The sequence below is a fragment of the Phascolarctos cinereus genome, unplaced genomic scaffold, assembly GCF_003287225.1.
Source record: "Phascolarctos cinereus isolate Bilbo 61053 unplaced genomic scaffold, phaCin_HiC Scaffold_3;HRSCAF=262, whole genome shotgun sequence".
Classification (NCBI taxonomy): Eukaryota; Metazoa; Chordata; class Mammalia; order Diprotodontia; family Phascolarctidae; genus Phascolarctos; species Phascolarctos cinereus.
Genome location: NW_027555736.1, coordinates 259,237,501 through 259,264,994, shown reverse-complemented (window position 1 = coordinate 259,264,994; position 27,494 = coordinate 259,237,501). Strand labels below are relative to the sequence as shown.

Below are 27,494 nucleotides of genomic sequence, written 5' to 3'. Positions count from 1 at the left end.
CTGGTGTATATGGGAACTTTCTTTTTTTTTATCAATGACTTCCCTGGGATATATTTCTAGTAGTTAGAATCTCTGAAAGTGTATGGATATTTCAGTCATTTTATTTTCATGTTTCCAAAAATGGATGTACACAGAACCAATGATCCTGTAATCATCAGATCTAATGAGCTTTCCTTATTCTTTATCTTTCTTGAATCCTCTGCCATTTTTGAAACTGTTGCTCCCCCTCTTTACTTGAGTGCTCTCTCCTCTTTAAGTTTTTGTGACACTGCTTCTGGTTCTCCTCCTGCTTGCTGCTCCTTCTCAACTTTGCTCAATTGGCATTCACATCACATCTACTAACCATGAGAGTCCCTCTGTCCTGAGCCTTCTCTTTTCCCTCTATCTCTCTTGATCACTTTTTCAGTCTTCATGGGTTCAATTATCATCTCTCTAATGTTTCTCCTAAATCACATCACTAACTAGGCATCTCAAATTCAATAGTGAAAACAGAACTCATTACCTTTCCCTTCAAACCACCTCTTCTGGACTTTTTTTTATTACTGTTGAGAATACCACAATCCTCAGTTACCCAGGCTTGCAACCTTAGTGTCATCCTTGACTTCTTGTCCTCACTCATCCCATACAGCCAACATGTTAAGTCAATACTCTACTCCCATCCTTTTCTGTATATGTCCCCTTCTCTCTACTTATACAACTATTACTGTGGAGTAGTAGGCTCAGGAGCCTTCAATAATGCAACAGGCATCTAACCAATCTCCTTGTCTCAAGTCTCTCTCCCTTTAGAACTTCTCAGGAGAAATGGGTCTTTGGATTTCTTTGTACACTGTGCCTGGTACATATTATGTATTTAATAAATGTTTGTGGACCTGACTGTTATGGAGGGGGTGGAAGTGAGATGGAGAAAGGAGAGTGAGGAGTATTCAGAAATGTAGGAGAACCAGAAGAGAGCAGTGTCATGAAAACCCAGGGAGAAGGTGATCAACATTGTTAACTCTTGCAGAGAAGTAAAGAAGCATAAGAACTAAGTAAAAGCCATCAAAGTTAGCACTTACAAGATTATTAGTTGCCTTAGAAAGAGAAGTTTCAGTTGAATGTTTAGGTAGACTTCAAGGGGATGAAAAGTAACTGGAATACCAGGAAGTGGAGGCAACAAACAGAGATCGTTTTTTCTAATAGTTTGGAGATAAAAGGGAAGTGAGACATAAGACAATGGCTTGCGTGGATTCTGGGGTCATATGAAAGTTTTCAAGTAGGAGGAAGATATATTTATTGGCACTAGGGAAGATGCCAATGTAAAAGAAGAGAATGGAAATTAAAGACAGGAGGACAGGGGGCAATCTGCTAGAGAAAATGGGATCAATAGCACAAACAGAAGGTCTGACCCTGGCAAGGAGAAAGGCCACCTCCTTCCTCAGAGACAACCGAAAATAGAAAATGGGAGATGATGTTAAAGGTTAGGTTACAGATATGGGATTAGAAAGGAGAACTCATATTTCATATTTTTATTATAAATTCATAATTTTTGAAGCTTACAGTGTCACCAACCTTGCAATAAAGTGTGTGATGCCAAATTCTGGTAAAGACTGCCAAGCTTGAATAAATCGCATTTTGGCCTCAATAAGACTCATCTGAGCTACATTTTGATGAGCTTCCAGGATTCTTGCTGTGATCTGCATATAATTAAACATCACCTTTATTATTAGTAATCTTTAAAGAATTATTGTTATGCTAAAAATATACATGACAAGAATATAAACTAATTAGTGACAAAAAAACTTGGTATTAATTTCTAATGCTTAATTCATTACCCCATAGCAAATATAAAAAATATCATGAGACATAGCTGCCACTGGAGATATCTATTATAAGTAAAAGTATGGCTATGCTTTTATGTGCCATAAAAATAATTATTCTGTCCTACACGATGGTTTCTCTGAAGAATAAAACTGGCTTCAAAATGTAAGCATGGAATGAGTTATTGAAATGAAAGTTTCTAGCAGAAGATATTTCTTAGCAGTTTTGCTGTGTTTAAATAATTAGAAAGCATTTTTTATTTTTAAGTAACCCAGAAAAAATTGTAGACTGTTTTTTTTTACATCGCACATACATATATACACATAAAAACAGTGTAAATACAAGAGTAGTGAAGTTATTCTCTGTTATGTGTCTACTTTTAAATACTGTGAACTTACCAAATCTCTTATATAGCCTGGCTGTGGATGGCAATGGAAGTAAAGAAAAAAGAAGCAGAAAGAAAAAAAAGGAATCAGAAAATGGCAACAAAGCAAAGAAAAAGTCATAGTCAACTGCAAACCAAAATTATAGCCAAAAATCATGCAAAATTCCTTAGGAAGAAACCAAGCAAAATGAATGTAAGCATGGAAATGAAAACAAGGAAGCACAGATCCATTTTAATTTGAGAACTATACTAAGAACTACTTGAAATCATTTAAAAATTTTGTGTTACTAAAACACTAAGCTTCTATATGTGCACACATTTGTGAGGAGAAAATACACAAGAGAGAAAAACCACTTTTTAATCTCATTTCCAAGCTGTAACTGGTTATAGTAGAACTCATTATTTTTAAAGTGGAAAACAACATAAATATTCAAAATAGATCATTACCTCAGAGGCAGTAAAAAGTAATACCCATCCATGCACTACTCTTTTAGATAAGTAAAATTAAAAAATCAAGTGCATTAAACATTACAATGAGCATACTGTTTCTAAAATTAAAGCAGTAAACCAGAGCCTTCAATTACCATCTGCTTTTTGAATCCTTTTCCCTGGAGAGAGAAAAAAAAGCACTACTGTCTAAGAACTACGCTACTCAAGTAGACATTTATCAGATATAACAACTGAGCAACTCTTTTCTTTTTTTTTTTTTGACTAGGCAATAGGGTTAAGTGATTTGCCCAGAGTCACACAGCTAGTAAGTGTCAAGAGTATGAGGCCAGATTTGAACTCAGGTCCTCCTGACTCCAAGGCCAATATCTATTCCACTGCACTACCTAGCTGCCCCCAGAGCTTTTCTTAAGACAATCAGTTTATTATCAGTTTAAAATACATCTATGGCAGGTCTTATAATGTTAATCTTTGTGTGGAATGTGAAATAGATTCAAGAGACTAAAATGGTGTTAAATTTTGACACTATTGATTCAAAAGTATGCAATGCATCTCTGATCAATATGGACTGATAAAGGCAAAGAGTCATAAAGAGTAATGTAGTCCAGTGGTTTTCAAATTTTTTAGTCTACAAAGTACTTTGGTGGGACGAAGACCTGTAGACCTCCATCTATCGCCCCTCATGCCCATTTAGTATTGAGTAAATAGAAACTAATTATGCTATGCTAATGAAATAAGTCATTGATGACAGAAACAGAAGAATAAAGGATATAATATTTTTAAACTTTACTATAAAAAGAAACCAAAATCTATATGACTGGGAGGGCCTTTAATATAGGCCTTGATTTAAGACTACTATGGCTTTGTGTCCAAAATTCTAAAAGATAGATAACTATGCCATCTTAAAGATCTACGGGAAAGAGATTTCATAATTTGATTTGGACATCATTAAAATGCTTGGTAGCTCTCACTATTATATTTGAGCTTCTCATCTGATGCTAATTTGATAATGACATAGTATATACACTAATTGCTAAAAGCTGAGGGTCTGCCTTGACGGTTTTTGAAAACTTACCTTCTGGAAACTGTAACCTATAAAAATATCTCTTTATAGAGTATTTGTTAAAAGAATTATAATGAATTTATTCTTTGTTTTACTTTTCTTTTTAAAACTGAAATCAAAATTCCATAAATATCTCTAGAATAACATTTCTTCCTTTCCTTACTACTCTTTACCACATATCATACAAAAATCTCACTGTAACCTGAACCATCTGAAATGCCAAGATAAATGCTGACTGACTGAAACTTCTGAGAATTTCCATCAAAGGAAATCTATTTTACTAATTATTATTAAATAGATCATTTAAATATAAATCAAGTGTAACTAAATTTAGTTTTCTCTATCCACCTGGTAGGAAACGAAGAATGCTCATTAAAATTTCTAAGTAAATAAGAAAAATAAAGCTAAATTTGACTAATTTATTTTTGTCTAATGACATATATATATTTAAAACAAAACACAATAAAACTGTACTAAGAAATGGATACCTGCTTATTTCTGTACTTCTTTAGGTATCGAGGTGACACCAAACACTCAGGATTAATATCAGTTGTGATTTGCTCAGGTATTAACTGAGGATCTGGATTCAAATGCTGCATCTTCAGAAATGAAAGAATGTTCTGAACTTCTAAGTTATAAGAACTGTCTGCCATGGTCTTGCCCTTGGAGGCTAATCTGCAAGCTGCCATCCAGTGTGCATACTGTTTTTCCTACAACAGCAGAGAAATTTAATAGTAAAATTTAAATAAGTATGAAAAACATAATAATAAAGAGGGGTTTCAATGATTGTATGGCCCCTACATATGAAAGTGAGAACCAAGATTTATATTGTATTTTAAATGAAAAACTTACATTGTCACAACGAAGCCAAATTTCATTCATACCCTCTGCAACTGGAATCAGGAGCTTAATATTAAATTTTTGACCTGAAATGTTTACATCTGGAGTAACTTCACATCCTATAATTTAAAATGAGAAAGTTATTTTCATTTTTTTTAAAATTATAGGTCAATATATCTTCAACACAAAATTCCAAACCTTAAGTAAACTTTCATTTTGTAGTGACTCAAAAAGTTCATTATCACTGTTATGGAATGCATGAACTTGGAACCAAACTCCTTAAGGAGTTTACATTTATAGAATTTGGTTTGTGGTAATCTAAGTGGTCTCTGGCACAGTTTCTTTATGAAAGGAATTCTCATTAACAAGCGATTTCTTTAAACAGCAATTACTTTCAAAATACAATGTGAATCACAAAAATAAATAAACAAAACAAAAATTCCAGCAGCTGAGAGGCACAGTGGATAAAGGGCTGGGCCTGGAGACAGAACTCATCTTCATGAATTCAAATAGACATTTACTAGCTCTGTGACCCTAGGCAATTCACTTAACCCTATTTGTTGCAGTTTCCTCATCTGTAAAATGAGATGGAGAAGGAAATGGCCAACCATTCTACTCTTTGCCAAGAAAACCCCAAATGGACTCATGAAGAGTCAGAAGTGACTGAAACAACTGAACAACAACAATAACAAATTCAACTCATAATATTTTAGGAATAAATCTGTTAAACAAAATTATATGCAACTACATAAATGAGAAAGTGGGAAATAAAACTCAATTTCAGAATTTCTTTTTCCGGGAAAATTTTCAGGAACAAAGATTATATTAATTATAGGAACCTGCAGCGTTGATAGCTTAAGAATAGTACAGCTATGGCAAAGGCTTCAGAGATCATGCATCAATTTGTTCATGTTCATTTCAGAGACCATACAGGATAGGAACTCTGTACTTCATTGTGTATGGAAGACGATATGGTAGAAGTTCCTATTTTTATAGCTATCAAGAAAGAATATACGAGTAAATGATGGCAATGCCCCTACTGGAGTTCACAATAGAAAAAAACTTTATGAGGCAAATTCAAGAAAAGATTTACTCAGATATCATAATTCTAATTTTCCTCTGAGAATAACAGGAGAAACTTTTGAAATCTGGTATTTGTGGAAAAACCTTCAAGAATATTAACAAATCACTACCTCTAATGCTTCTGTGAAGAAAGTTCAAAGACCATATTCTTCTATGTATAAAATATATATATGAGGGATAAAAATATAAAAATCTATCTCTAGAATATTTTTAAATGTTCCTCCCTACTATTAAGTGAAAGTAATTAAGTATTTTGTTTTAAAAAGCCTACTTCTAGGCCACAGGTCATATAAGGGAGTAAAAATTAGCAAGGGGAGCATTATAAAATAATTATTGATTCAGTTTAATGATATCAAATAAGAATTCTAAAGTTAAATAAATGAATCAATGAAATAGACAAACCGAATAAATGTGGCAATGATATAACAGCAGCAACAACAGCCAACATTTATACAATGCTTACTACGTGCCAAGCATTGTGCTAAGTGCTTCACAATTATTATCTCACTTCATCCTGACAACAATTTCTGGTGGTAGGCACTTTCATTATTTCCATTTTACACAGGAAGAAACCAAGGCAGATAAAGGTCAAGTGATTTTCCCAGGGTCATACAGCTAAGATTGAATTTGAACTCAGATCTTCCTGACTGCCCTAAAGGAAGGTTACATTCTAATAAAAGCTTGTGGGGATCAGATGAAAGCATTAATGATGGGAGACAGTGTTTGCAGGCAGAAGAGCATGAGGCAATAGACAGGAAGCGACTGAAGATTAGAGAGACAAGAGATGATTATGGGAATAATCTGCTGGAAGACAGAGGAGGGGAAATGTTTAAGTAGGGAAATTAGCCTAGATAAGGAATCATCAGAGACTGTAGCAAAGAAAAAAAAAAGTGAAAGAGGGAAGGGAGAAGTGATGTCAAGGCATTTCAAGAAGTAAAACAAGGAAGATGGAGTTTATGGCAAATGGCCTGCTGAAATTTATGTAGTGATCTCCATTGTTTCCAGACTGGTTTGTCTTCTGGATAGTGTTAACCTGTCTTTTGTGAGAGGTGTCAGCAAGTCTGTGGATGAACTTTGATCCCATCCCTTATATGTGAGGTTTCATGTAGTCACATGTGCTTAAATCCCATCCCCCTTACCTCTAATCTTATTTCCCTATGATGTGGCAATGGGGGAAGAGCTGAGATGCAATGGCCCATCCTCTTTCAGAGAGGTGGGTCTTAGCAGGATTATCTTTCTTATTAAAAAAGACTGTACTTCTATTAAAAGTAGCCCTGATTCAAATACTGGGGGCTGGTCCCTTGTGGCCAGTCCACCAACACAGTAATTCTGCCTTGGTGTTTTTAATAAACTTAAAATTTTCTCTGGGTTTGCTTCATTATTGAGGGCAAAAGCCCAAAGATTTTCAATAGGCCTCTATAGTCTCAGTAAAATATGAGAGGTGGTCTTCTGATGAAAGGGCGAGAGACTTGAGAAGATTTAGAATAAGCCACTGTAGAGTGTGATGATCAATTAGGGAAATATAAAAGGACTGTCTTGCTGAGGGCCCAACTGAGATTACATAATATAAGTTTGTCGTGAATCTAGTCAGTATGGTGGCAAATTAGTTCATCATTTAGTAGCAGGTGAGTACATACAGAGAAGGATAGGTGGTTGGAGTAATCCTGACTTGAATGACAACAGGACAAAGAAACAAAGAATTCAAAAAGTATATGTTGAACTGATTAATGACTGGGTCAACTTTGGGGAGGGAGGAAAAGTGAAGCTAGAGCAGCAGTGATGGCCTCGGAAATTACCATGGAGTAGAAGGATCTCAGGTCCAAATAAAGATACACAATAGATGTTAGAGAGAGAGGGAATGACAGGAGATTATGGCTGGATAATGGAGGACAAGGAATGTCACAGTAAAAAGCAGCTGGGGAAAACAATGATTTTTGTATGCTTGGTAACACATCTTGCTAAGTAAAATTTTTGGGAAGAGCACTTAAGTTGAAACCAGATGGATAACAAATAACCTTGAGGCAAAAATGTCAACAGCATCACTGTTCTATTAGTGACTGGGTATCCCTACAATTGGGTTTTTACTGTAACACATGTATCATGTAAGAAAATGGCAGGATCCATAAGATGATAAAGTTAGAAAGAGGGACTAAGCCTGAACAAAAATATATAGAAGAAATCCAGCTGTAAATGATATAACTTTACAAGCACTCAGGATCAATTAATTTTCAAAATACTTCCAAGAGGAAACCACAAAATAATGGAGAAAATTACAGGGTAATTTAGTCAAGAAAATGTAACCAGGAAGGCAATAACTACCAACTCATGTGCCTATCTTTTTCAACTCAATGAAATTTTTATGATGGTTGATGTATTTAACATGGGGATCCTCAATTACAAAAAAAAAGATTCCTCTGTGTCTATTGTTTATTGATTAGAAATGTTTCCCTTACAAAAACAGCCTTGAATATTCTCAGACCAGGTATACTTTCTGCTTCTTTTAAATTCAAACAAGAATCTATGACGTGCAACTATACAGAAATAACTGTTCAATAATCCACTGAGAACTGACAATCAAGGTGTTAAACCTACGATGTTTGCCATTGCTATGGTAAATGTCCTATTTAAGAAGCAAACATAGTATTCTTTCTTTTCTTATAATTAATTAATTAATCTTTCATTTTCAACATTCACTTTCATAAGACTTTAAGCTTTAAATTTTCTCCCCCACCCCAAGACAGCATGTAATCTGATATAGGCTCTACTTATACATTCATATTAAACATATTTTCATATTAGGATATAAAGAAGAATTAGAACTAATGGCAGGAACCATGTGAAAGAAGAAACAAAATAAAACAACAAAAGAAAAGGAAAGCAAATAGTATGCTTCCATCTCCATTCATACTCTAAAGTTCTCTGTGGGATGTGGATAACATTTTCATCATGAGTCTTCTGGAGTTGTTTTAGATCCTTACATTCAAAGCACTGATGTCCAAAGGCACATCTAAATTCCCTGAGCTCCAGGATATTAAAAATTTTTTTTACTGATGTATTTTGTTTTTATATAATTTCTGAAAATATCTCTTTCCTTCTCCTGAATACAGTTTTTAAAAAATTGAAGAAAAAAGATGGAAAAAAAGCAGTTTGGTCAACTGCGTCAGACCCCCATACTCCCTGGCAAGGAAGGAAAGGAGGTGCATTTTCTCAACTCTTCTCAGGACCAAATGTTGGTAATAATAGTCAGAAATAGTCAAGAAGCATTTATTAAGTATTGATTATGTGCCAGGTAATGTGTGTAGCACCAGGGATACAGAGAAAGCCAAAATCAGTCTCTGCCCTCAAGAAACTAACATTCTAGTGGAGGAGGCAACATGTATATAAATATATACAGTATCGATGGAAGGTAATCTTAGGTGGAAAGCTGATGGGATTGGGAAAGACCTACTACAGAAATGAAGAGAGAAAGATCATTCCAGGCATGGAGGACAGACAGTGCAAATATCATGCCTGTGAGCAACAGCATGTAGGTCACTGTGGCTAGATCATGGAATATACATGGAAGGGACCAAAAAGAATACAAAGAAAAGACAGGAAAGGGTCAGGTGGTAACGGGTTTTAAATGCCAAAACAAAACATGCTACAGTTAATCCTGGTGGAACAGGGAATCATTGGGATCAACTGAGTATTAGAAACACATGGTCAGACCTATGCTTTAGGAAAATCACTGCAGAAGTTGTGTAGAAGATGTACTAGAGTGGAAAGACTTGAGGGAAGGAAACTAGTTAGAATCCTATTGCAGTAGTCCAGGTGTGAGATGATGAGAGATCACACTGGAGTGGTAGCTATCCAAGTACAAAAAAGGGGACACATACGGAGAAGCTGACAAGATTTGACAAGTTAGATTTATGGGGTGAATGAGCGTGAGGAGTCAGAATAGAACAGGTTTTACGAATGGATGATTGGGAAGATGATAATGACTTCACAATAATATAAAAGTTGAGAAGAATGGAGGGTGTGAGGGGAAAGATAATGAGTTCTATTTTTGACATGTTGAGTTTAGCTGCATTTAGGACATCCAATATGAGATGTTCAAAAGGCAGTTGGTGACATGAGACTAGAGCTTAGGAGAAAGATTAGGGGGCTGGATATACAGATGTGGGAATCATGATGATGATGATTGAACCCATAGAATCTGATGGGATCATTGAATGAAGAAGAAGAAAAGAGAAAAGGGACCAAGACAGAGACTTATGGAACATCCATGGTTAGTAGGCATGACATGGATGAAGATCCAGCAAAGGAGACTGAAGAACTAGGAGAGAGCAGTGTCACAAATACCTAGAGAAGAAAGTGTATGTAGGAGGCTGTGGGCAACTTTTTTCAAATGTTGCAGAAAGGTCAAGGAATTCAATTTGGCAATTAAGGAAACAATGTTAATTTTGAAGAGGACAGTTTCAGTTGAATGATGAGGTTGGAAGTCAGAGGAGAGGAAAAACACCTAGAGTAGATAGTTTTTTCAGCTCAGTTCAGCTGGGAATGGGAGGATATCACCTAGTGGGGATGCTAGGACCAAGGAAGAGGTTTTTTTGATAAGGATGAAGATGACCCGGGCATGTTTTTAGGCAGTTAAAAAAAAAAAGCTTTTACAAAAGGGAGACACTCAAGGTTAGAGTGAGAGGCAATTTGCTAAAGAATACAGGAAAAGATGGAATCAAGGGTATATGTAAAGGAGTTGGCCTTGGCAAAGAGAAGAACCACCTCTTTTAAAGGAGCGAAAGAGGACACAGTACAGGTAGAGGTTTGAGCCATGTGAGGTGAGGAAGAGGAGAGAAAAGAGAATTTTTGGTAAATGGATTGAATTTTTTCAGTGCATTATGAGGTGAGGTCAAAGAAGATTGTGGGGAATGGAATGCCTAGCTACAGTGAAGATTCAGTTGAGATAACATAACATAGCACAAATTTTCATGGACCCAGTCAATGGTTCTGTGATTTTCTCTATTCTGTTCAGCAGCACATGAAGAGGACTGAAGGAGGCACATGGTGGTAGGAATCCAGCTTGGAGTTTAACAAGAAGGCAAAAGAGTTGACAAGGCACAGCTGATGGTGTTGGTGTTGTTGTTTGTCCTTTGTTCTCAAAGAAGACCATGACATCAGGGAGGTGATGCCACAACTTGCAAGTGAATTGGACTGAAGTGAGGAGGGTCACCAGTCTCACTTTCTCTTCCAGAGTCATCTGGGTCCAGTGGTAAAATACAGATCAGGACAACTGTAGATGGCCCTGAATGCCTGGGAGACCTTGGTCTTTTTAAGCTAAAGTTCTCATTATGATTGAGGCAACATCCATTCAGTGTTTAAGGCTTATTAAGAAATAAGTTAAGAAATAAAAGAAATGGCTCCTTTTATCTAATTAAAACAAAATCAATCTGGGAGGGGTTTCTGGCCAAAACAGAAATAATTACTATTTATATTCACTTTGAGGGCCCAAACAATGACCATTAAGTGGTACTTGGGCTGGGACCTATTGTTGACCAATCAATGAATGTCAGAGCGAAATCAGGTTTGAGGCATGGTCTTTAAGAAAGAAATCCAGCCAGCAAACTCCAAGATATCTTGCTAGGTTTCAGCAATCAAAATTTACATTCCTTTGGGCAGAGTACCCATGGGTAAGGGTGTGATACCCCATGTGGAATGGAGAAGGGAAAGGTAAGAGGAGAAAGGGGAAGAGGGGAGAGAAGGAATAGGAGGAGAAGGAGAGGAAGGATTTGAGTTGCCCAACTGGAACCAGCCATTGGGGCAGCTCGGACTACTCACAGGTTGTTGTTTGTCCCTCATTCTCTAAGAGTACCAAGACATCAGGAAATGATGCCCAGCTGATAGTTAATGGGAAGGAGTACAGCTAGCATAGGAATGATAGTATGAGGCAGAGAAAAGCCAGGAAGTTGCCTGAGCTCTCCCTAGTTTCCCTTGGAATCAATGTTGCATCAAGCCTCTAAACAAATCCCCCAAAAAACAGAGTAAAAGTCCAGCTTAAGATAACCTCAAAAGACTTCAGAAAAGGTATATGTTTCACTGGGGTAAAAGGGACCACAGTCTAGTGCAGGCAGTGTCTGGGTAAGCCAGTGGGAGGCTCTTAGCCACAGCACAGAGCAGCAACTGAGGCCCCTTGGTTCTGGCTCAGCAGGTCAGTGGCATAGCAGGCCAACTATGAGGCCTCCAGCTTCAGCACATAAGGCAAATTGCCAGCCCTAGAACCCCTGGCACAACAGGCATAACTAGGCTGGGCCACTGTCCAGCCCCTGAAGCCCCAGCATAGAAAGCCAGTGACCAGGCCCCTGGCCCCTAGCATAAGAAGCTTGGGACAATGTGCCCTGTACCCCAGAAGCAGAGCTCAACTTTAAAAATCATGAAATAGAGTAGAAAATGAGCAAAAAACCAAAAACACAGCCCTGATCATAGAAAGCTATTATAGTGATAGGGAAGATCAAAACACAGACTCAGAAGGGGACAACAATGTCAAAATGCCTGCATGCTAAGCCCCAAAGGGGCAGATGAATTGGTCTCTAGCCCAAACAGTCCTCTTGGAGGAGCCCAAAAAGGACTTTAAAAATCAAGTAAGAGAGGCAAAAGAAAAATTGGGAAAAGAAATGAGTTATGCAAGAGTCAACAGCTTGAAAAAGGAAGCACAAAAACTGACTGAAAAAAAACCCAATTCCTTAAAAAATAGAATTGGCCAAATGGAAAAGAAGGTACAAAAGCTAACCAAAGAAAATAATTCCTCAAAAATTATAACTGAGCAAGTGGAAGCTAATGATTCTATGAGACATCAAGAACTAGTCAAACAAAATCAAAAGCATAAAAAAACAGAAGAAACTGTAAAATACCCCATTGGAAAAACAACTAACCTGGAAAATGGATCCAAGAGAGACAACGTCAGAATCACTGGACTACCTGAAAGCTATGATCAAAAAAAGAGCTGGAAAGCAACTTTCAAAAAACACTGCCCTGAGGTCCTAGAACCAGAAGGTAAAATAGTCATTGAAAGAATCCACCAATCACCTCCTGAAAGAGATCTCAAAATGACGACTCCAAGTAATATTGTAGTCAAATTCCAGAACGATCAGGTCAAGGAGAAAATACTGCAAGCAGCCAGAAAGGAACAATTCAAATACCATGGAGCCACAGTCAGGACGACACATTTTAGCAGCTTCTACACTGAAGGATCAGAGGGCCTGGAACATGATATTCTGGAAGGCAAAGGAGCTTGGATTATAAGCAAGAATCAACTACCCAGCTAAACTGAGCATAATTGTTCAGGGGAAAAGATGGATATTCAATGAAGTAGGGGACTTCCAAACTTTCCTGATGAAAAGACCAAAGCTGACCAGAAAATTTGATTTTCAAATACAAGAATCAAGAGAAGCACAAAAAGGTAAACAAAAAAGAAAAAAACTTGTTATTCAGTATGGTTAAATTGTTTACATCCCTACATGGGAAGATGATACTTGTAACTCTATCAGGGAAGTTAGACGGAGCATACATAGAATGGATAGATCTAAATTGACTTCGATTTAATGATATAAAAAAATTAAGAGGTGAAAAGGATTGTACTGGGAGAAGAGTAAAGGGGGGACAGAACAGGGTAAATTATATCACATGAAAAGTGTGAAAGACCTATTACTGTAGGAGGAAAGAAGAGAGGGGATGAGCACTGTCTGAACCTTACTGTCATTGGATTTGACTTGAAGAAGGAATAACACACACACTCAGGTATAGAAATTTATCTTAGCCTATAGGAAAGTAGGAGGGGAAAAGGAAAAAGAAAGGGAGGGGGGAAGCTGCCAGAAGGGAGGGCAGATTGAAAGAGGTGGCAGTCAGAAGCAAAACTCTGGTGAGGAGGGACAGGGTGAAAGGACAGAGAAAAGTATAAACATGTGGAAAAATAGGATGAAGGGAAATACACAGTTAGTAATCATAACTGTGAATGTGAATGGGATGAACTCCTCCACAAAACTGAAGCAGATAGAAAACTGGATTAAAAACCAGAATCCCACAATATGTTGTTTATAAGAAACACATCTGAAGCTGAGGGAGGCACACACAGAGTAAAGGTAAGAGGCTGGAGCAGAATATATTATGCTTCAAGCTGAAGTAAAAAAAAAGCAGGGGTAGCAATCGTGATCTCAGACAACGCAAAAGCAAAAATAGATCTAATTAACAGAGACAAGGAAAGAAACGACAGCTTTCTAAAAGGGTACCATAGACAATGAATATCATTACTCAACATACATGCACCAAGTGGTATAGCATCCACATGTGTAGAGGGGAAGTTAAGGGAGTTACAGGAAGAAATAGACAACAAAACTATACTGGAGGTGGACCTCGACCTCCCCCCTCTCAGAACTAGACAAATTTAACCACAAAATAAAGAACAAACAAGTTAAGGAGAAGAATAGATTTTAGAAAAGTTAGATAAGACAGATCTCTGGAGAAAATTGACAATCTAAGAGAAATGAATGGATTTATACCAGGATTGCAGGCTGGTTCAATATTAGGAAAACTATCAGTGTAACTGACCATATCAATAAGAAAACCAAGAGAAATCATATGATTATATCAATAGATGCAGAAAAACTTTTGACAAAATATTGCACCCATTCCTAATACAAATACTAGAGAGCAAAGGATTAAATGGAGTTTTTCTTAAAATAAGTGGCACCTATCTAAAACCATCAGCAAGCATTATCTGTAATGGGGATAAGCTAGAAGTTTTTCTAATAAGATAGGGTGAAACAAGGATGGCACCTTTATGTCTTTGATTTCCTTTGGTATACTCTTAGCTGTGAGATTTTTGGGTCAAAAGTTATGGACATGTTAATTACTTCCTTGAAAGCATAATTTAAAACTGTTTTCCAGTATGACTGGATCAACTCATAGCTCCACCAATAATGTACTAGCGTGCCTGGCTTTCTGCAGCCCCTTCAAACTGACTATCTTCCATCTTAGTCCACCTCTGCCAATTTGCTGAGTATGAGGTGAAACCTCAGGTTTGTTCTGTTTTGCATTTTTCTAATTATTAGTGACTTGGAACAATCTTTCATATGGTAGTTAATAGTTTCCAATTCTTCTTTTTCTTCTTTTTTTTTTGCTAGGCAATGGGGTTAAGTGACTTGCCCAGGATCACACAACTAGTAAGTGCTGTTTGAGGCCGGATTTGAACTCAGGTCCTCCTGAATCCAGGGCCGATGCTCTATCCACTGTGCCACCTAGCTGCCCCTTCCACTTCTTCTTTTGAGAACTCTTTGTCCATATCCCTTGACCACTTACCCACCTGTATTAATTCCCAATTATCCTGGATATCAAACCCTTATTAAAATGTGATACAGATTTTTTCTCATCTGACAGCCTCCACTCTTATCCTCATTATGATGATTTTAATCATGCAGTAGTTTTCCAGTTTTATGTAATCAAAATTATCTTTTAGCATGTATGATTGCCTCTCTTATATGTTATGATTAAGAACGCTTAATCATAATTAATCATTAAGTATAGTTAAGAACTCTATAGCCATAGCTATGAAAGCTAACTGCTTCCTTCTATTTATTTAATGGTACAACCTTTAATTTTCAAGTCTCATATGGATTTTAAATTTATTGTGGTACGTGGTATAAAACATTGGTCTAAAGTTAATTTCTACCAAATTGATTTCCAGTTTTCCAAAAATTTCTTACAGGACATCATTTTAGGAGAGACACTGAAAAGCTGTAGTTCATCTAGATAAACGTGATCACAACAGTGACCAGACTAGACATTAAGCTATACAAGAACTACATGAAAAAATTGTGAATGTTTATCCTAGGGAGTACAAGATTTAGGGAATGGCATCATCAGAAAATGGATTATTAGACTTGTTTTGCGTGGTCCTAGAAGGCAGAACCAGTAATAATAGGTTGAAGTGGCAGAGAGGAAAAATTTAGCATGATACGAACAAAAACCTCCTATGACTTAGAACTACTAAGTGCTTCAGGAGATAGAAAGCTCCTGTCACAAGTGAAGAATGGATGACCACTTATTTGGTATGTTATTGAGACCACATCTCTTTGAATATGGGTTGTACTGGATGGACTTTTGACTCTGATTCTGTGTGATCTATGGTGATGTGAAAGACATTAATATAATTATTCACAATGGAAAACCAAATTTTCCAGGCAATGACATGCAGCTTAAACAATAGCAAACAGAAGGAGCAGGGTCCAGAAATGAGGAGGAAATAAGATTGAGGTATATAGAGTATAGGAAACTTTCTGAAATTATTATTATTATTATTATTGTTATTTTGGTTTAGGCAATGGGGTTAAGTGACTTGCCCAGGTTCATACAGCTAGTGAGTGTTATGTGTCTGAGGCTGGATTTGAACTCAGGTCCTCCTAAATCCAGGGCCGGTGCTCTATGCACTGTGCCACCTAGCTGCCCCTGACATTATTTGCAATGAACTCAAAACAGCTGCTGTTGCAAAAACCCATTCTTAACACCTTGCAAAGCAGAACTGCAGTAGCTCAAAAGAAATAAGATGTACAAATTTAGAGATATCTCCATTCCAAATATTCACATGAATTATTTGTGCCCAACCTGTGGTAGAATGTTCTGAGCTCATACTGATCTGACTGCCCCCGTCAGACACATTGTACCTTGACCCTGACATAGTGATGTCATTTTGGTCCTCTCTGACCACTGACAATCAACCAACCACGTCCTCTTGTCGATACTGTAATGACTACAAATTATGGAATACCATAATCTTGAAGAATTAAAATTCTCTATTTCCCCAAGAGTAAACAGGTTGTACTACGTAACTAAAGGCAACCTGTACAAAAGAAGTGGCATTATCACAGGTGTTGGTAACTAAAAAAGGATTAGAAACCCTGGACAACTCATGATAAAAAAAAATTTGAGAAATCACATAGGATTCAATAAAATTCAATTCCTTTCAACAAACATTCAGTAAGAAGGAGAAGGTATGAGGTAGCTGTGATCTTTATCAGCGGAGGGAAGACTATAATGAAATCAAGGGTCCACCTAAGTACAAAAGTAACTTAATGAAAAAAGGTACACATAGGACCAAGTCTAAATAAAAGCACAGCAGTTAATAAAATTATAGAAATTCAAGCGGTTTAGAGCTTTGCCCAAAAAAGTTACTAAACTATGTATAAACCAAAGCTCTGGAGATACCATTACTAAAAGCCTATAACCCAAAGAGATACAAGAAACAGGAACAGGTGTGCTTGCTTACATTTACAACAATATTTACAAGCAGCTCTTTTTGTTCTGTCAAAGACTGGAAACTATGGGCTTGTCCATATATTGGGGAATGGATGAACAAATTATGATATATGAATGAAATGTATTGTGCCAAAAGAGATGGTGGAGGGGATGATTTCAGAAAAACCTGGAAAGACTGATCTCAATCAGTTCTGAAATGAAATGAACTGATGCAGAGTGGAGTGAGCAGAATCAGGATGATAACTTACAGTATAACAACGTTGTAAAAATGAACAACTTTTAAAAGACTAAGAATTCTGATTAATGCAATGATTCCAGAAGACTGATAATGAAGAACGTTACCCATTTCTTAATGGAGAGGTAATGGACTAAACATTCAGAATGAGATGCAAATTTTTGGACATATGTGGCCAATATGCGAAGCTTTTGTTTTGCTTGATTATGCATAGCTATTATGAGGCTTTTGTTTAGCTATGGGGGATGGACGTGGAAGTTGAGAGAAAATAAATGCTTTTCACTGAAAAAATAACTTACAAATTAAAGCAAGCAATAATACTTTTATGTAGATTTTCCCCTTTTTGCAAAGTAAAACACTAAAAATATTACTAGTGAAACTAATAATAATAATATTTATACAGTGCTTTAAGGCTTGCGAAGTGCTTTACAAATATTATCTCATTTTATCTTTATAACAACTCTGGAAATAGGTGCTATTATTATCCCCATTTTTACAGATAAGGAAACTGAGGCAAAGAGGGTTTTTGTTTGTCTGTTTTTGTTTTAAGTAACTTGCCCAGAAGCCCACAACTTATAAGGGACTGAGAAAGGATCTGAACTTAATTCTTCCTGACTCCAAGTCTATCACTCTATCCATTGCACCAACTAGCTGCTTCTTTCCATCCTTTTTTTATTTCACTTGGATATTTTATCTTGCCAGGCATTTTTCATTAAAAGTTAACACCCGCAACCCCTAGAAAAGCAAAAAGTTTTGCCCACCCACTCTGCCTCCCAAGAATAAACAGGCTTGTATTAGGAAATATACCATGTATACTATTAGATAAACACCTAACATTTGAAAATTGAAGAGTTTACACTGGATAAAGCACTGTAAATGTTGACATGAAAAATAAAAGCTTTCAATAGGTATATCTTCACCTGACAACTATAAAATAGAGAATAAAAATTTATGAAGAATAAATAATTATCATTGCCTCCTATCTATAAAAACAGGTTGGCCCTGGGCAAGTCACTTATTTAGGCCTCAGATCCTCATGTGAAAAATGAAAGGTTAAACTTAGAATATCTCTAAAGTCCCTTCCAGCTCTTGATCTATAATTCCACAGATTTAGGTAAGAGAGAAGTAGAAGAGTACAAGAGACCATATGAAAGTGAGAGATCAATTGCCCCTCCAGGCAAGTGTAAATGAAAGTTTTCTTACCTCTCAGGTTCATTTGGTGAGCGGGAGTTCCACTGGACTCTTCCTTACTTTTATAGCAAGAAATAGATGTATCTTTAAAGGTGCACCAATACTGCTTATAACCTTTTAGAGTCAATTTCTTAGGCCTATGTTTTAAACACAATTCAAGAAATTATAAAATTAGCCGCTTATTAAAAAAGTAAAGTTTTGCTAGTCAAATTTTATATAAAAGGATACTGACAAATGTATTGGTTTTCTAAGCTATTTTAGAACAAATATAACTCTACACAGAAGTCATTATTCCCTTAGTTCTAAAAACAAACACATTTTGCATTTTTTATAATGATTTACCCTGGCATGGAAAGTCTCATATGCTAATACCTCTAATTTTTAGCAGAATTCACAGGAAGAAACAGCAACTTCAGTGGAAATATTTACCAAGAACCAAATAATAAACATTTTCCTAAAGTAAGAATCAACTTAAAGAATGATAATAACAGTGAACATTTATATTGCGGTATATTTAATTTGATGTGTACAAAGCACATTCTCATTTGATCTTTCTAACAACCCAGTGAGATCAGAACTAAAAGCATACCCACATTTTGCAGATGAGGACACTGAAGTTCAGAGAAGTAAACTGATGTGCATATGACCACATAGGTAGAAAATACTGGAGGTGAGATCTATGTGGTTCTCTCTAGGTTTTAAGTCTAGCACTCTTTCTACTACACCATAAAATTGTTCCTGAAATTCTGGCTGGGACAATCTTATTATGACAAGAGGCAAATGATTATAATAACAATGATAATAATCCCAATAATTTCAGATTTAAATCAGAGGACACCAAGAATTTCTGGATATGGGTTTCTCACAATACAAAATTTAATAAAGGTTATTCCTTTATCAAGAAGTTTTATTATTTAACCCTAAAACATACATTTCCAGTGATTAATTTTCTTTAAAACTGTAACTATATTCCCATAATATTAAAGCAGTATCTAGGCTATTTAGTTCAAGAGCAAAGTGCTGATCAATCAAAAGTCACAGCCTAGGGCCCCATACGAACAAACTATCTTTAAAGAGCAGTCTTCAAAGGTGAGCAGTCTCATAATTTACAAAAGGAAAACCAGGCAAAAAGGAGGTGAAAATCACAAGTCTGGGGGGAGACTATAATTGAACCCCTTCTCCACCTTCACCAGCTCCTCTCTTATGGGGTCTACTATTCTTCTGGCAACTGACTCACTAGTCCCTAGGCACATTTCCAGTGGCTGTTCATGAAGAGAGGTTGGGGAGTAGGGTCCCCTAGGATACTTGTGAGAGGGAGTGCTGGCCTGGTCTGAGAAACCTTTACGCTTGGATCACTCCTATAGCTACTTATTTACTCCTTTGCTGTATTCAAGTTATGACCAGTGCTTCCTGTCCAGTCTCCTCATATCTCTACTTTCCTGACCCCCAGCTTCTACAATCTTAGCTCATGTTCTGGAACAGAAGCCATTAGGGGTTTCAGGTTGTTCGGGAGAGAGGTCTCCCCAGAATGCTACCAACAAGTTTATTTGCCTAAAATTGTCCTAGCCACATGGGGCCATAGGATTACCACAGGCTAGCTTCTCAGCATCAAGTATGTTTGTGGGTGGGAGATATAAGCCTTGGGAGTGGAGTGCCCCAAGGGCTTCCACCTTCCCTTGCAGCAGGGACCCACCTGGCCTATCTTACACCAAAGGGTAAACTCCAAAAGTTTTGACTTGAAATACTTACAACCCTGGGGGTTGCAGCATGAGTCCATGAGTTGGTCTTCAATTTTTTTTTCCCCCCTGAAAGAATTACCTTGTGAAGTATCCTTATTTTTAGCTATACTACTTTGGAACTTCTCTGACTTTTCCACTATGCTTTCCCCAGTTCTCCCTTCTCCAATTACTCCAGCCCTCCTTCCAGCTTTTTGGCTTTCTTTTAAATCTTGTCTTCCCCCATTAGTTTGTAGGCTTTTTGAAGGTAAGATTTTTTTTTGTATTTGTATACCGAGTGCTTAGCACAGTGCCTGGCAGACACTAGATGCTTGGTAAATGTTTTCTGACTGAGTGATGGCTTCTTTAACTTTTTCCTCTTCTTGTCACTGCTGAGTTTTCTGAATATTGAGGCTCCTGTATTATTTGGTGTGGAAGGAGAGAGAACTTCACCTTTAACTGTACCATCTTCTCAAGTTTCCTCATAAATGCTACATGCAACTTCTACAAAGTATGTTGGGAGGCTTTCCTCTGGCTCTTTTACCATTCTGTGCTGTCCTTTATTCTTCCTACATGACAACAGCCCATTTTCTTTTAAGATGATACATTTCTTAGATGAGATCTTTTATGTCAGGGTTTCTTTCTTTCTTTCTTTTTTTTTTTTTTAGGCAACTGGGGTTAAGTGACTTGCCCAGGGTCACACAGATAGTGTCAAGTGTTTGGTCTGGGGCTAAATTTGAACTCAGGTCCTCCTGACCTCAGGGCCGGTGCCCTGTCCACCACGCCACCTAGCTGCCCCTTATGTTAGGGTTTCTTAACTGTTTGAGGGTCATGGACCCCATCTGGCAGTCTTGTGAAGCTTATGGACTCTTTCTCAGAATAAAATTTGTTGCTTACATTCAATGAAAGGAAATGCTAAATTTAAGTTAAAGTTTGTGAAAATAAAGTTAGGTTTTTTCCTATCCAAATTCATGGACACCATGAAATTTATCTGAGGTTAAGAACTCCTGTTTTATACCATCATATAAGTCAGCACTGATAATATGCTATTTATACCTGCTCATATGTTTCTCCATTTATATTTTGAGTCATTTATAATTATGATTCGTGAAATTTTATGGTATTTCATGATTTCCAGGCATAGATCATCATGGGGAGATACCAGTATTTGAAAAAATGGGCTTTTACAAACTTAAAAGGAAGCAATACAGAGAAACTAAAAAACAAACTAACAAACAAAAAGCCCCAATTATAGAATGTATGAAATATCTGGGATACCACCAGCCAAGAAACACATGAGAATTATATGAATACGACTCTAAAATACTCTTTATAGAAATACAGACATACATAAGTGTACAGATATTAACTGCTCATGGTTGGGTCATGCTATATAATAAAAATGATAATACTAGCTAATTTAACTTCTTCAGTGCCATAACAATCAATATACCAAGAGGCTATTTTATATTAGTAGAAAAAATAGCCACAAAAATCAAAGGGAGGAACAAAAGGTCAAGAACGTTAAGAGAAATAATGAAAAAAAATTAGGAAGAAAGAAGACTTAGCTCTTAAACTATACTACAAAGCACTACCCATCAAAACAACTTGATTCTGGTTAAAAAAAAAAAACACTGATCAGTGGAACAAATTAGGTAAACAACATACTGAAGCAAATTAACACATAAGAGCACAGTGTTCAATAAACCCAAAGATGCCAGGTACTTTGGTAAGGTCTTAACTATTAAAAATGTTTTTTTAAAAATTCGGGGAAACTGGAAAGCAATTTAACAGAAATTGCATTTAGACCAAAATCTTAGACTACATACTATAATAAGCTTCAAATGGATAAATGATCTGGATATTATTTCTATTATCTCTCCAATTTCATTTATAAATGATATAGCCCCCAGAGCAATCCTTAGAGGAAGCAGTTCCTGTGGAGTAGTTCATCGGCCTTTCTCATTACCACCTACACCAATCACTGATGAACTGCCACTGAAAAGGCCGGCAAGCCGAAGAGCCTTGGGAATGGCAAATGTGGCAGAAGAAACACTCTGACCCTAGTGTTCATCAAAGTTAGACCAGTGTTTCCATAAAAGGCATTGAAACCATCCTTGAAACCTGGCTGGCTCCAGGAACTACAGGCTCAGGTTTTTTTACCTTACTTCCTTGTCGCTGGGGTACAAAGTAGTCGAGAGGAGCTCCAGTTCTCTGATGCTTGACTGGTGAAAGTCAGGCAAGGGTGTTTGCCAAACTGAAGCAACATGTGCTCAATGCCTACCGAATACACTTCTTCTATGGCCAAGTAAATTTCATTTGTTTCTTTGTTTGTTTGTTTTGGCTAGGCAATGGGGTTAAGTGACTTGCCCAGAGTCACACAGCTAGTAAGTGTCATGTGTCTGAGGCCGGATCTGAACTCAGGTCCTCCTGAATCCAGGGCTGGTGCTCTATCCACTGCGCCACCTAGCTGCCCCTAAATTTCATTTGTTAACCGCTGAACGAAATACACGTGCTTCATTTTGTTCTAATATTGAACCTAAATTATTAGGGGATTGACTGTGCTTCCCAGAAGACTGGTGCTATTTCCAGCCTAAGCCCTGAAGCCATCATCTGAGAAAGTAACTATAAGGCATACCTTGGAGATACTGTGGGTTCAGTTGCAGACCACCGCAATAAAGCAAATATTGCAATAAAGTGAGTTATATGAATTCTTTGATTTCCCAGTGCATATAAAGGTTATGTTTACACTATACTGCAGTCTATTAAGTGTGCATTAGTATTATTTCTAAAAAAATGTAGATACCTTAATTAAAAATACTTTATTGCTAAAAAAAATGCTAATCATCACCTGAGCCTCCAAGTGAATTAATCTTTTTTTGTTGATGGCGGGTCTTGGTTCAATGTTGATGGTGGTGGTGACTGCTGAAGTGAATGACTGGGGCAATTTCTTAAAATAAGATAACAATGAAATCTGCTGTATCAATTGACTCTTCCTCTCATGAAAGATTTCTCTGTGGTAGGTGATGCTGTCTGATAACATTTTATTCACAGTAGAACTTCTTTGAAAATTGGAATCAATCCTCTCAAGCCCTACTGTTGCTTTATCAACTAAGTTTGTTTAATATTCTTCAATATTTTTGTGTCTGAAGGACGAGGGAGACCCGAGCACAGGGAGAAAGACAAGGGAACAGCTGGCTGGTGGAGCAGTCAAAACCCAAAACATTTATTAAGTTCGCCATTTTATATGGGCACAGTTCATGGTGCCCCAAAACAACATCAAAGATTACTGACCACAGACCACCATAACAGATACAATAATGAAAAAGTTTGAAATACTGTGAGAATTACTAAAATGTGACATAAAGACATGAATGTGAGAGTATGTTATTGGAAAAATGGTACCAACAGCCTTGCTCAATGAAGGGTTGCCACAAACCTTCAATTTGTGAAAACAAAACAAAACAAAAAAACCAACTCCACAGTATCTGCAAAGTGCAATAAAACGAGGCACACCACTCCACTGTCAGTCTTGTCTGAATTGTCGCTGCAGGCTATCATCCTGGAAAGCAGCTGCTTCTGCAAGTGCTGATAACACCACCTGTCAACAACAGCAGCTAGCAAAGACTCAGAAAATAAAGTCCTCTCTACCCAAGTCCTTGGTGCTGTCCAATGGCTTGAGGGGAAAGGGAAGATGGAGTGAGAACAAAGGAGAGGAGACGGACAAGCAGACACATAGAGATAGCATGTCTTAAGTGCTTTACAAGCAAGTGCTAGGTCCTGTACTGAGAGCTGCGGATACAAACACAGGCAAACAAAACAATCCCTGTCCTCAAGGAACTTACATTCTAATGAGGGAAGATAACATACATAAGGGAGGAGGTAGAAGAAATGAAGCAGGTGAGGAAAAGGAGATGGAATCTAGGGAGTAAAGGTGAGAGTGAGGGAGAAGGCATGCCTGAGGTCTTTCCTAAAATGGCTGTCTCAGAGAGGGAGTTAACAATGAGGAGAGAAGAACCTCAGGTGGGAGGCTTACCAGGGTGAAGAGAAGGAGGAAATAAAGTCTGGATTTTATATGATTTTATCAGTGGAAATGACATTTAAGAAGCTGCATTACTATTAGCTTTGCTGCTGTACCCAAAAGACCATGGTACATTTTCACCTTACTTGCAGCTGAAATCTCTTTTATGTGTTGTCTCCTACATCAGAATGCATTTCTTGAAAGCAAGTATTATCTCTACCTTTTCATCTGCATCCTCAGTATTTAGTACAGTACTTTGTATGTTGACATGCTTAATAAATGCTTCTTCTTTAACTCATATAGCTTAATTTGGCTGTATGTCAAGTTTTCTGCATATTTATTTTCTTCTCTACTACTTTACTGTTTTCTGAGGCAATGCTATTGCTAATATACTGCAATGGCTTTAGTCATGTTTTAAATTTTTTTTTAGTTTGTATCCCATAACAACACTCCCTTTGTCTGCCATGTTTCTCTAATTGGCAAGAAAATCAAGAACTTGCTAGTTCATTTTGGTTACTTGCTAGAATGACTGTTCAAACTTTGACAATGATCAAACTTCTTTAAGAAATGGCAACGAAAAATAAGTATGTTTACCTTTTACATTTTTGGGGCCACAAACAATGTTTCCTTGAATAGGGCACATAGATCTTAGAATTTCAAATGTTGCAATTCATATTTTTTTAAACTTTATCCTTTCTTGAAATTTACTACCGACTCTGATCTTCACTCTAACTAATAAAAAGTAACTCACATAACTTACCAATCCATTTTCCTGTTTGTTAAGACAGTAAATTCTACCCTTTGCGATGCTGTTTAATATTTGCCACATCTAGCACCTACTGGTGCTCTTCTTTTTTTTTTTCCCCATTTTAATTTTTTTCCTAATTTATTTTGATTTATCAACAATCACTTCCATAAGCTTTTGAGTTTTAAATTTTTCTCTCCCTCTCCAAGATGGCATGCAATCTGATATAGGCTATACATATACATTCCCATTAAATATATTTTCACATTAATGATGTTCTAAGTAAGAATTAGAACCAATAGGAGGAACCACCAGAAAGAGTTCTGGAGCTCTTCCTGAAGACAATTCATGATGTACTTTTTCAAAAGCCTTATATTCTACAACATTTAGCCTCTTCCTATAACATTCTATTCAACACACTTTTTGTTATTTTGTTTTTGTTCTTCTCTGTGCCTACTTTTATACTGAAATTGCCCAATGTATTGTCTTAACTTAGAAGATTTCATGGAGTTCTTTGTAGAACCTGTCTGTTCCTTTACTCTTTGGCAACAGATTTTAGTACACAACTTCACTGTGGTATTTTTATTTACATTTGCAATGAGCAATTCAAGGAGTTCCATAAAAATGATGATTCTGATTGTGCTTAGGTGCACGGTAATATGAAATTCTCCTATGTTTTTACCTGCTTCTTCAAGAAGAACAATTAAATAGCATTCCATTTATCTATATCTTCCTTATATCTTTCAGTTTCATTGAAAGATTTTGAATATCGATATTGCTTATTTTACCTAGCAGTATACGAGCTAGTTGTTCACTACATAAATATCTTGCATTTATACTACCAACAGTTAACTTATTGTTTATAGAGTCTGAAAATAATATGATTCATGACCCTTTGCCCTCATTTCTGCCATTCTGTCACTGCAAAAGTAGAAGAGAATTAAGGGCCATTTTGTATTTCTGTTTGTTTGTTCATGGGTTGCCAAAGTAAAAGAATTCACTGGCCAATCCATTGGTAATGAGCAACACTTTGGTACAAACTAACACACAATGTGAAGTTTTCAATTTTGCACTGTCGAAAGGAGTTCCTTTACAAATGAAATGACAGATCTTTGCTGCATTGGCAATTTGATAAATAATCTGATTAGAGTAAATGGTCATAATTAGAAGTATCTTTCTTTTTTACTACTGCCATAGACAATTATTTTACATATGTAACTGCCAGCAAAACAAAAGTTAAATATTTTTTTAAAAAACCCAAAATAACAATTTTACTTACTTGAAAACTTTAATGTAATCAGCCAGTTCAGGAATGGAAGTGATATCTCCCTAGAAAAGAAAGATTGGAACAGTTTTGTGTAAGTTTGAAATTTAGTTCTAGTTTTCTGGTTTCTAAGATAATATTGCATCTGACATCAAGAATTATCTCAGGTACAGAATTTTATACAAATATAAGTTTATAAATTTCTGAAGATATGATGAAATGGGGTAGTTCCATGAACTGTATTCCCTCAAATGGTAAGATTCTTCTGTAAAACAGAAAAAGAGGAAGTTTAACAAAGAAAATTTCACAGACTGGTTATTTCCATGATATAAAGCAAAATAATGGTACTTCAAAACTATAACGTTTTGAACTGAGTTTGGTAATATTATATGAAGAAATCAATCTATAAGCATTTTATTAAGCACCCATGATTTAATAGGCACTGTGTTGGGGGGAACTAGAGAGATACAAAGACCAATATGAAAAAGTAATTTCTCTCAAGGAGCTTATATTCTACACAGAAAATTATCAGATCGTTTGGGGAGAATAGGCATATATTTTAAGCGAAAAGCTTACTTCCTATGTTTTCTTTTTTTTGGGGGGGGTGCTAGGCAATGGGGTTAAGTTACTTGCCCAAGGTCACATAGCAAGTAAGTGTCAAGTGTCTGGTCTGAGGCCACATTTGAACTCAGGTCCTCCAGGGCTGGTGCTCTATCCACTACGCCACTTAGCTGCCCCCCTAAGTTTTCTAAGTGTCTAAAATTGTAAGCCTACATAACCCTTAAAAATTTCTCATGATTTAATTATTACATTTTCTAATAATACCTAAGACGCACAGCTCTTTCAACTGGGTGAAATTAAGTTTTTCTCTGCAAAAATTAAAGGCTGATTGAAGAGACGTTAAATAGTTCAATATTTAGGAGGAAGCATGTTAAACATGTTGGAAGCATACAGAAATAATTTTTAAAACTGAAAACATTTGTGAAAAAAAAGTTTCCCCTGCAAAAGGCTCATGCAGACCAAAAGTCTTGGTGCAGTTTTAAGCAATTAAGGTTTAAAATTGCTCTAAGACTTTTGAAACACTCTGTATGAGCAAGGTATCCTCTATGAGCACACCTTTCCCTCCCCCTTGCCTGAAGAACTTAAATTGCGCATGACTTAAGCTATTACGGCTTAAAATTACATTAAGATTTTGGGACAAAGAATGCAGTTAAATTGGGTCTATGGGATTTGACTGAGATCTACCCAGTTAATTCTAAATTAATTAAAATAATCAATTAATTTAATTCTTGATAACAATAACACCAAGGGGAAAAAACCAAACCAAAAAAAACCCCAGTAACACCAAGGGCTAAACCATTAGAATTTATTTCTAGAAAAGCAGGAGCTGAGATGGCATTTCAGGACCAATCACTGCCAGAAGACATT

General features: G+C 36.6%; 1 protein-coding gene across 8 annotated transcripts in view; it reads right to left on the bottom strand.

The window, feature by feature from the left end:
- The window catches only part of FERMT2 (FERM domain containing kindlin 2), a 141,505-nt gene that overhangs the window by 7,094 nt on the left and 106,917 nt on the right, over nucleotides 1-27,494 (bottom strand). For 3 of the 8 annotated variants that reach the window (XM_020974886.2, XM_020974880.2, XM_020974882.2), the window contains 7 exons: nucleotides 26,082-26,131; nucleotides 18,334-18,458; nucleotides 4,545-4,651; nucleotides 4,181-4,402; nucleotides 2,767-2,790; nucleotides 2,196-2,216; nucleotides 1,549-1,673 (listed from right to left, as the gene is read on the bottom strand). In XM_020974886.2, the coding sequence (XP_020830545.1) occupies nucleotides 1,549-1,673; nucleotides 2,196-2,216; nucleotides 2,767-2,790; nucleotides 4,181-4,402; nucleotides 4,545-4,651; nucleotides 18,334-18,458; nucleotides 26,082-26,131 (674 nt within the window). The remainder of the gene's footprint in view (nucleotides 1-1,548; nucleotides 1,674-2,195; nucleotides 2,217-2,766; nucleotides 2,791-4,180; nucleotides 4,403-4,544; nucleotides 4,652-18,333; nucleotides 18,459-26,081; nucleotides 26,132-27,494) is intronic. The other 5 variants (XM_020974883.2, XM_078151584.1, XM_020974885.2 and 2 more) reach the window with 2 other exon arrangements.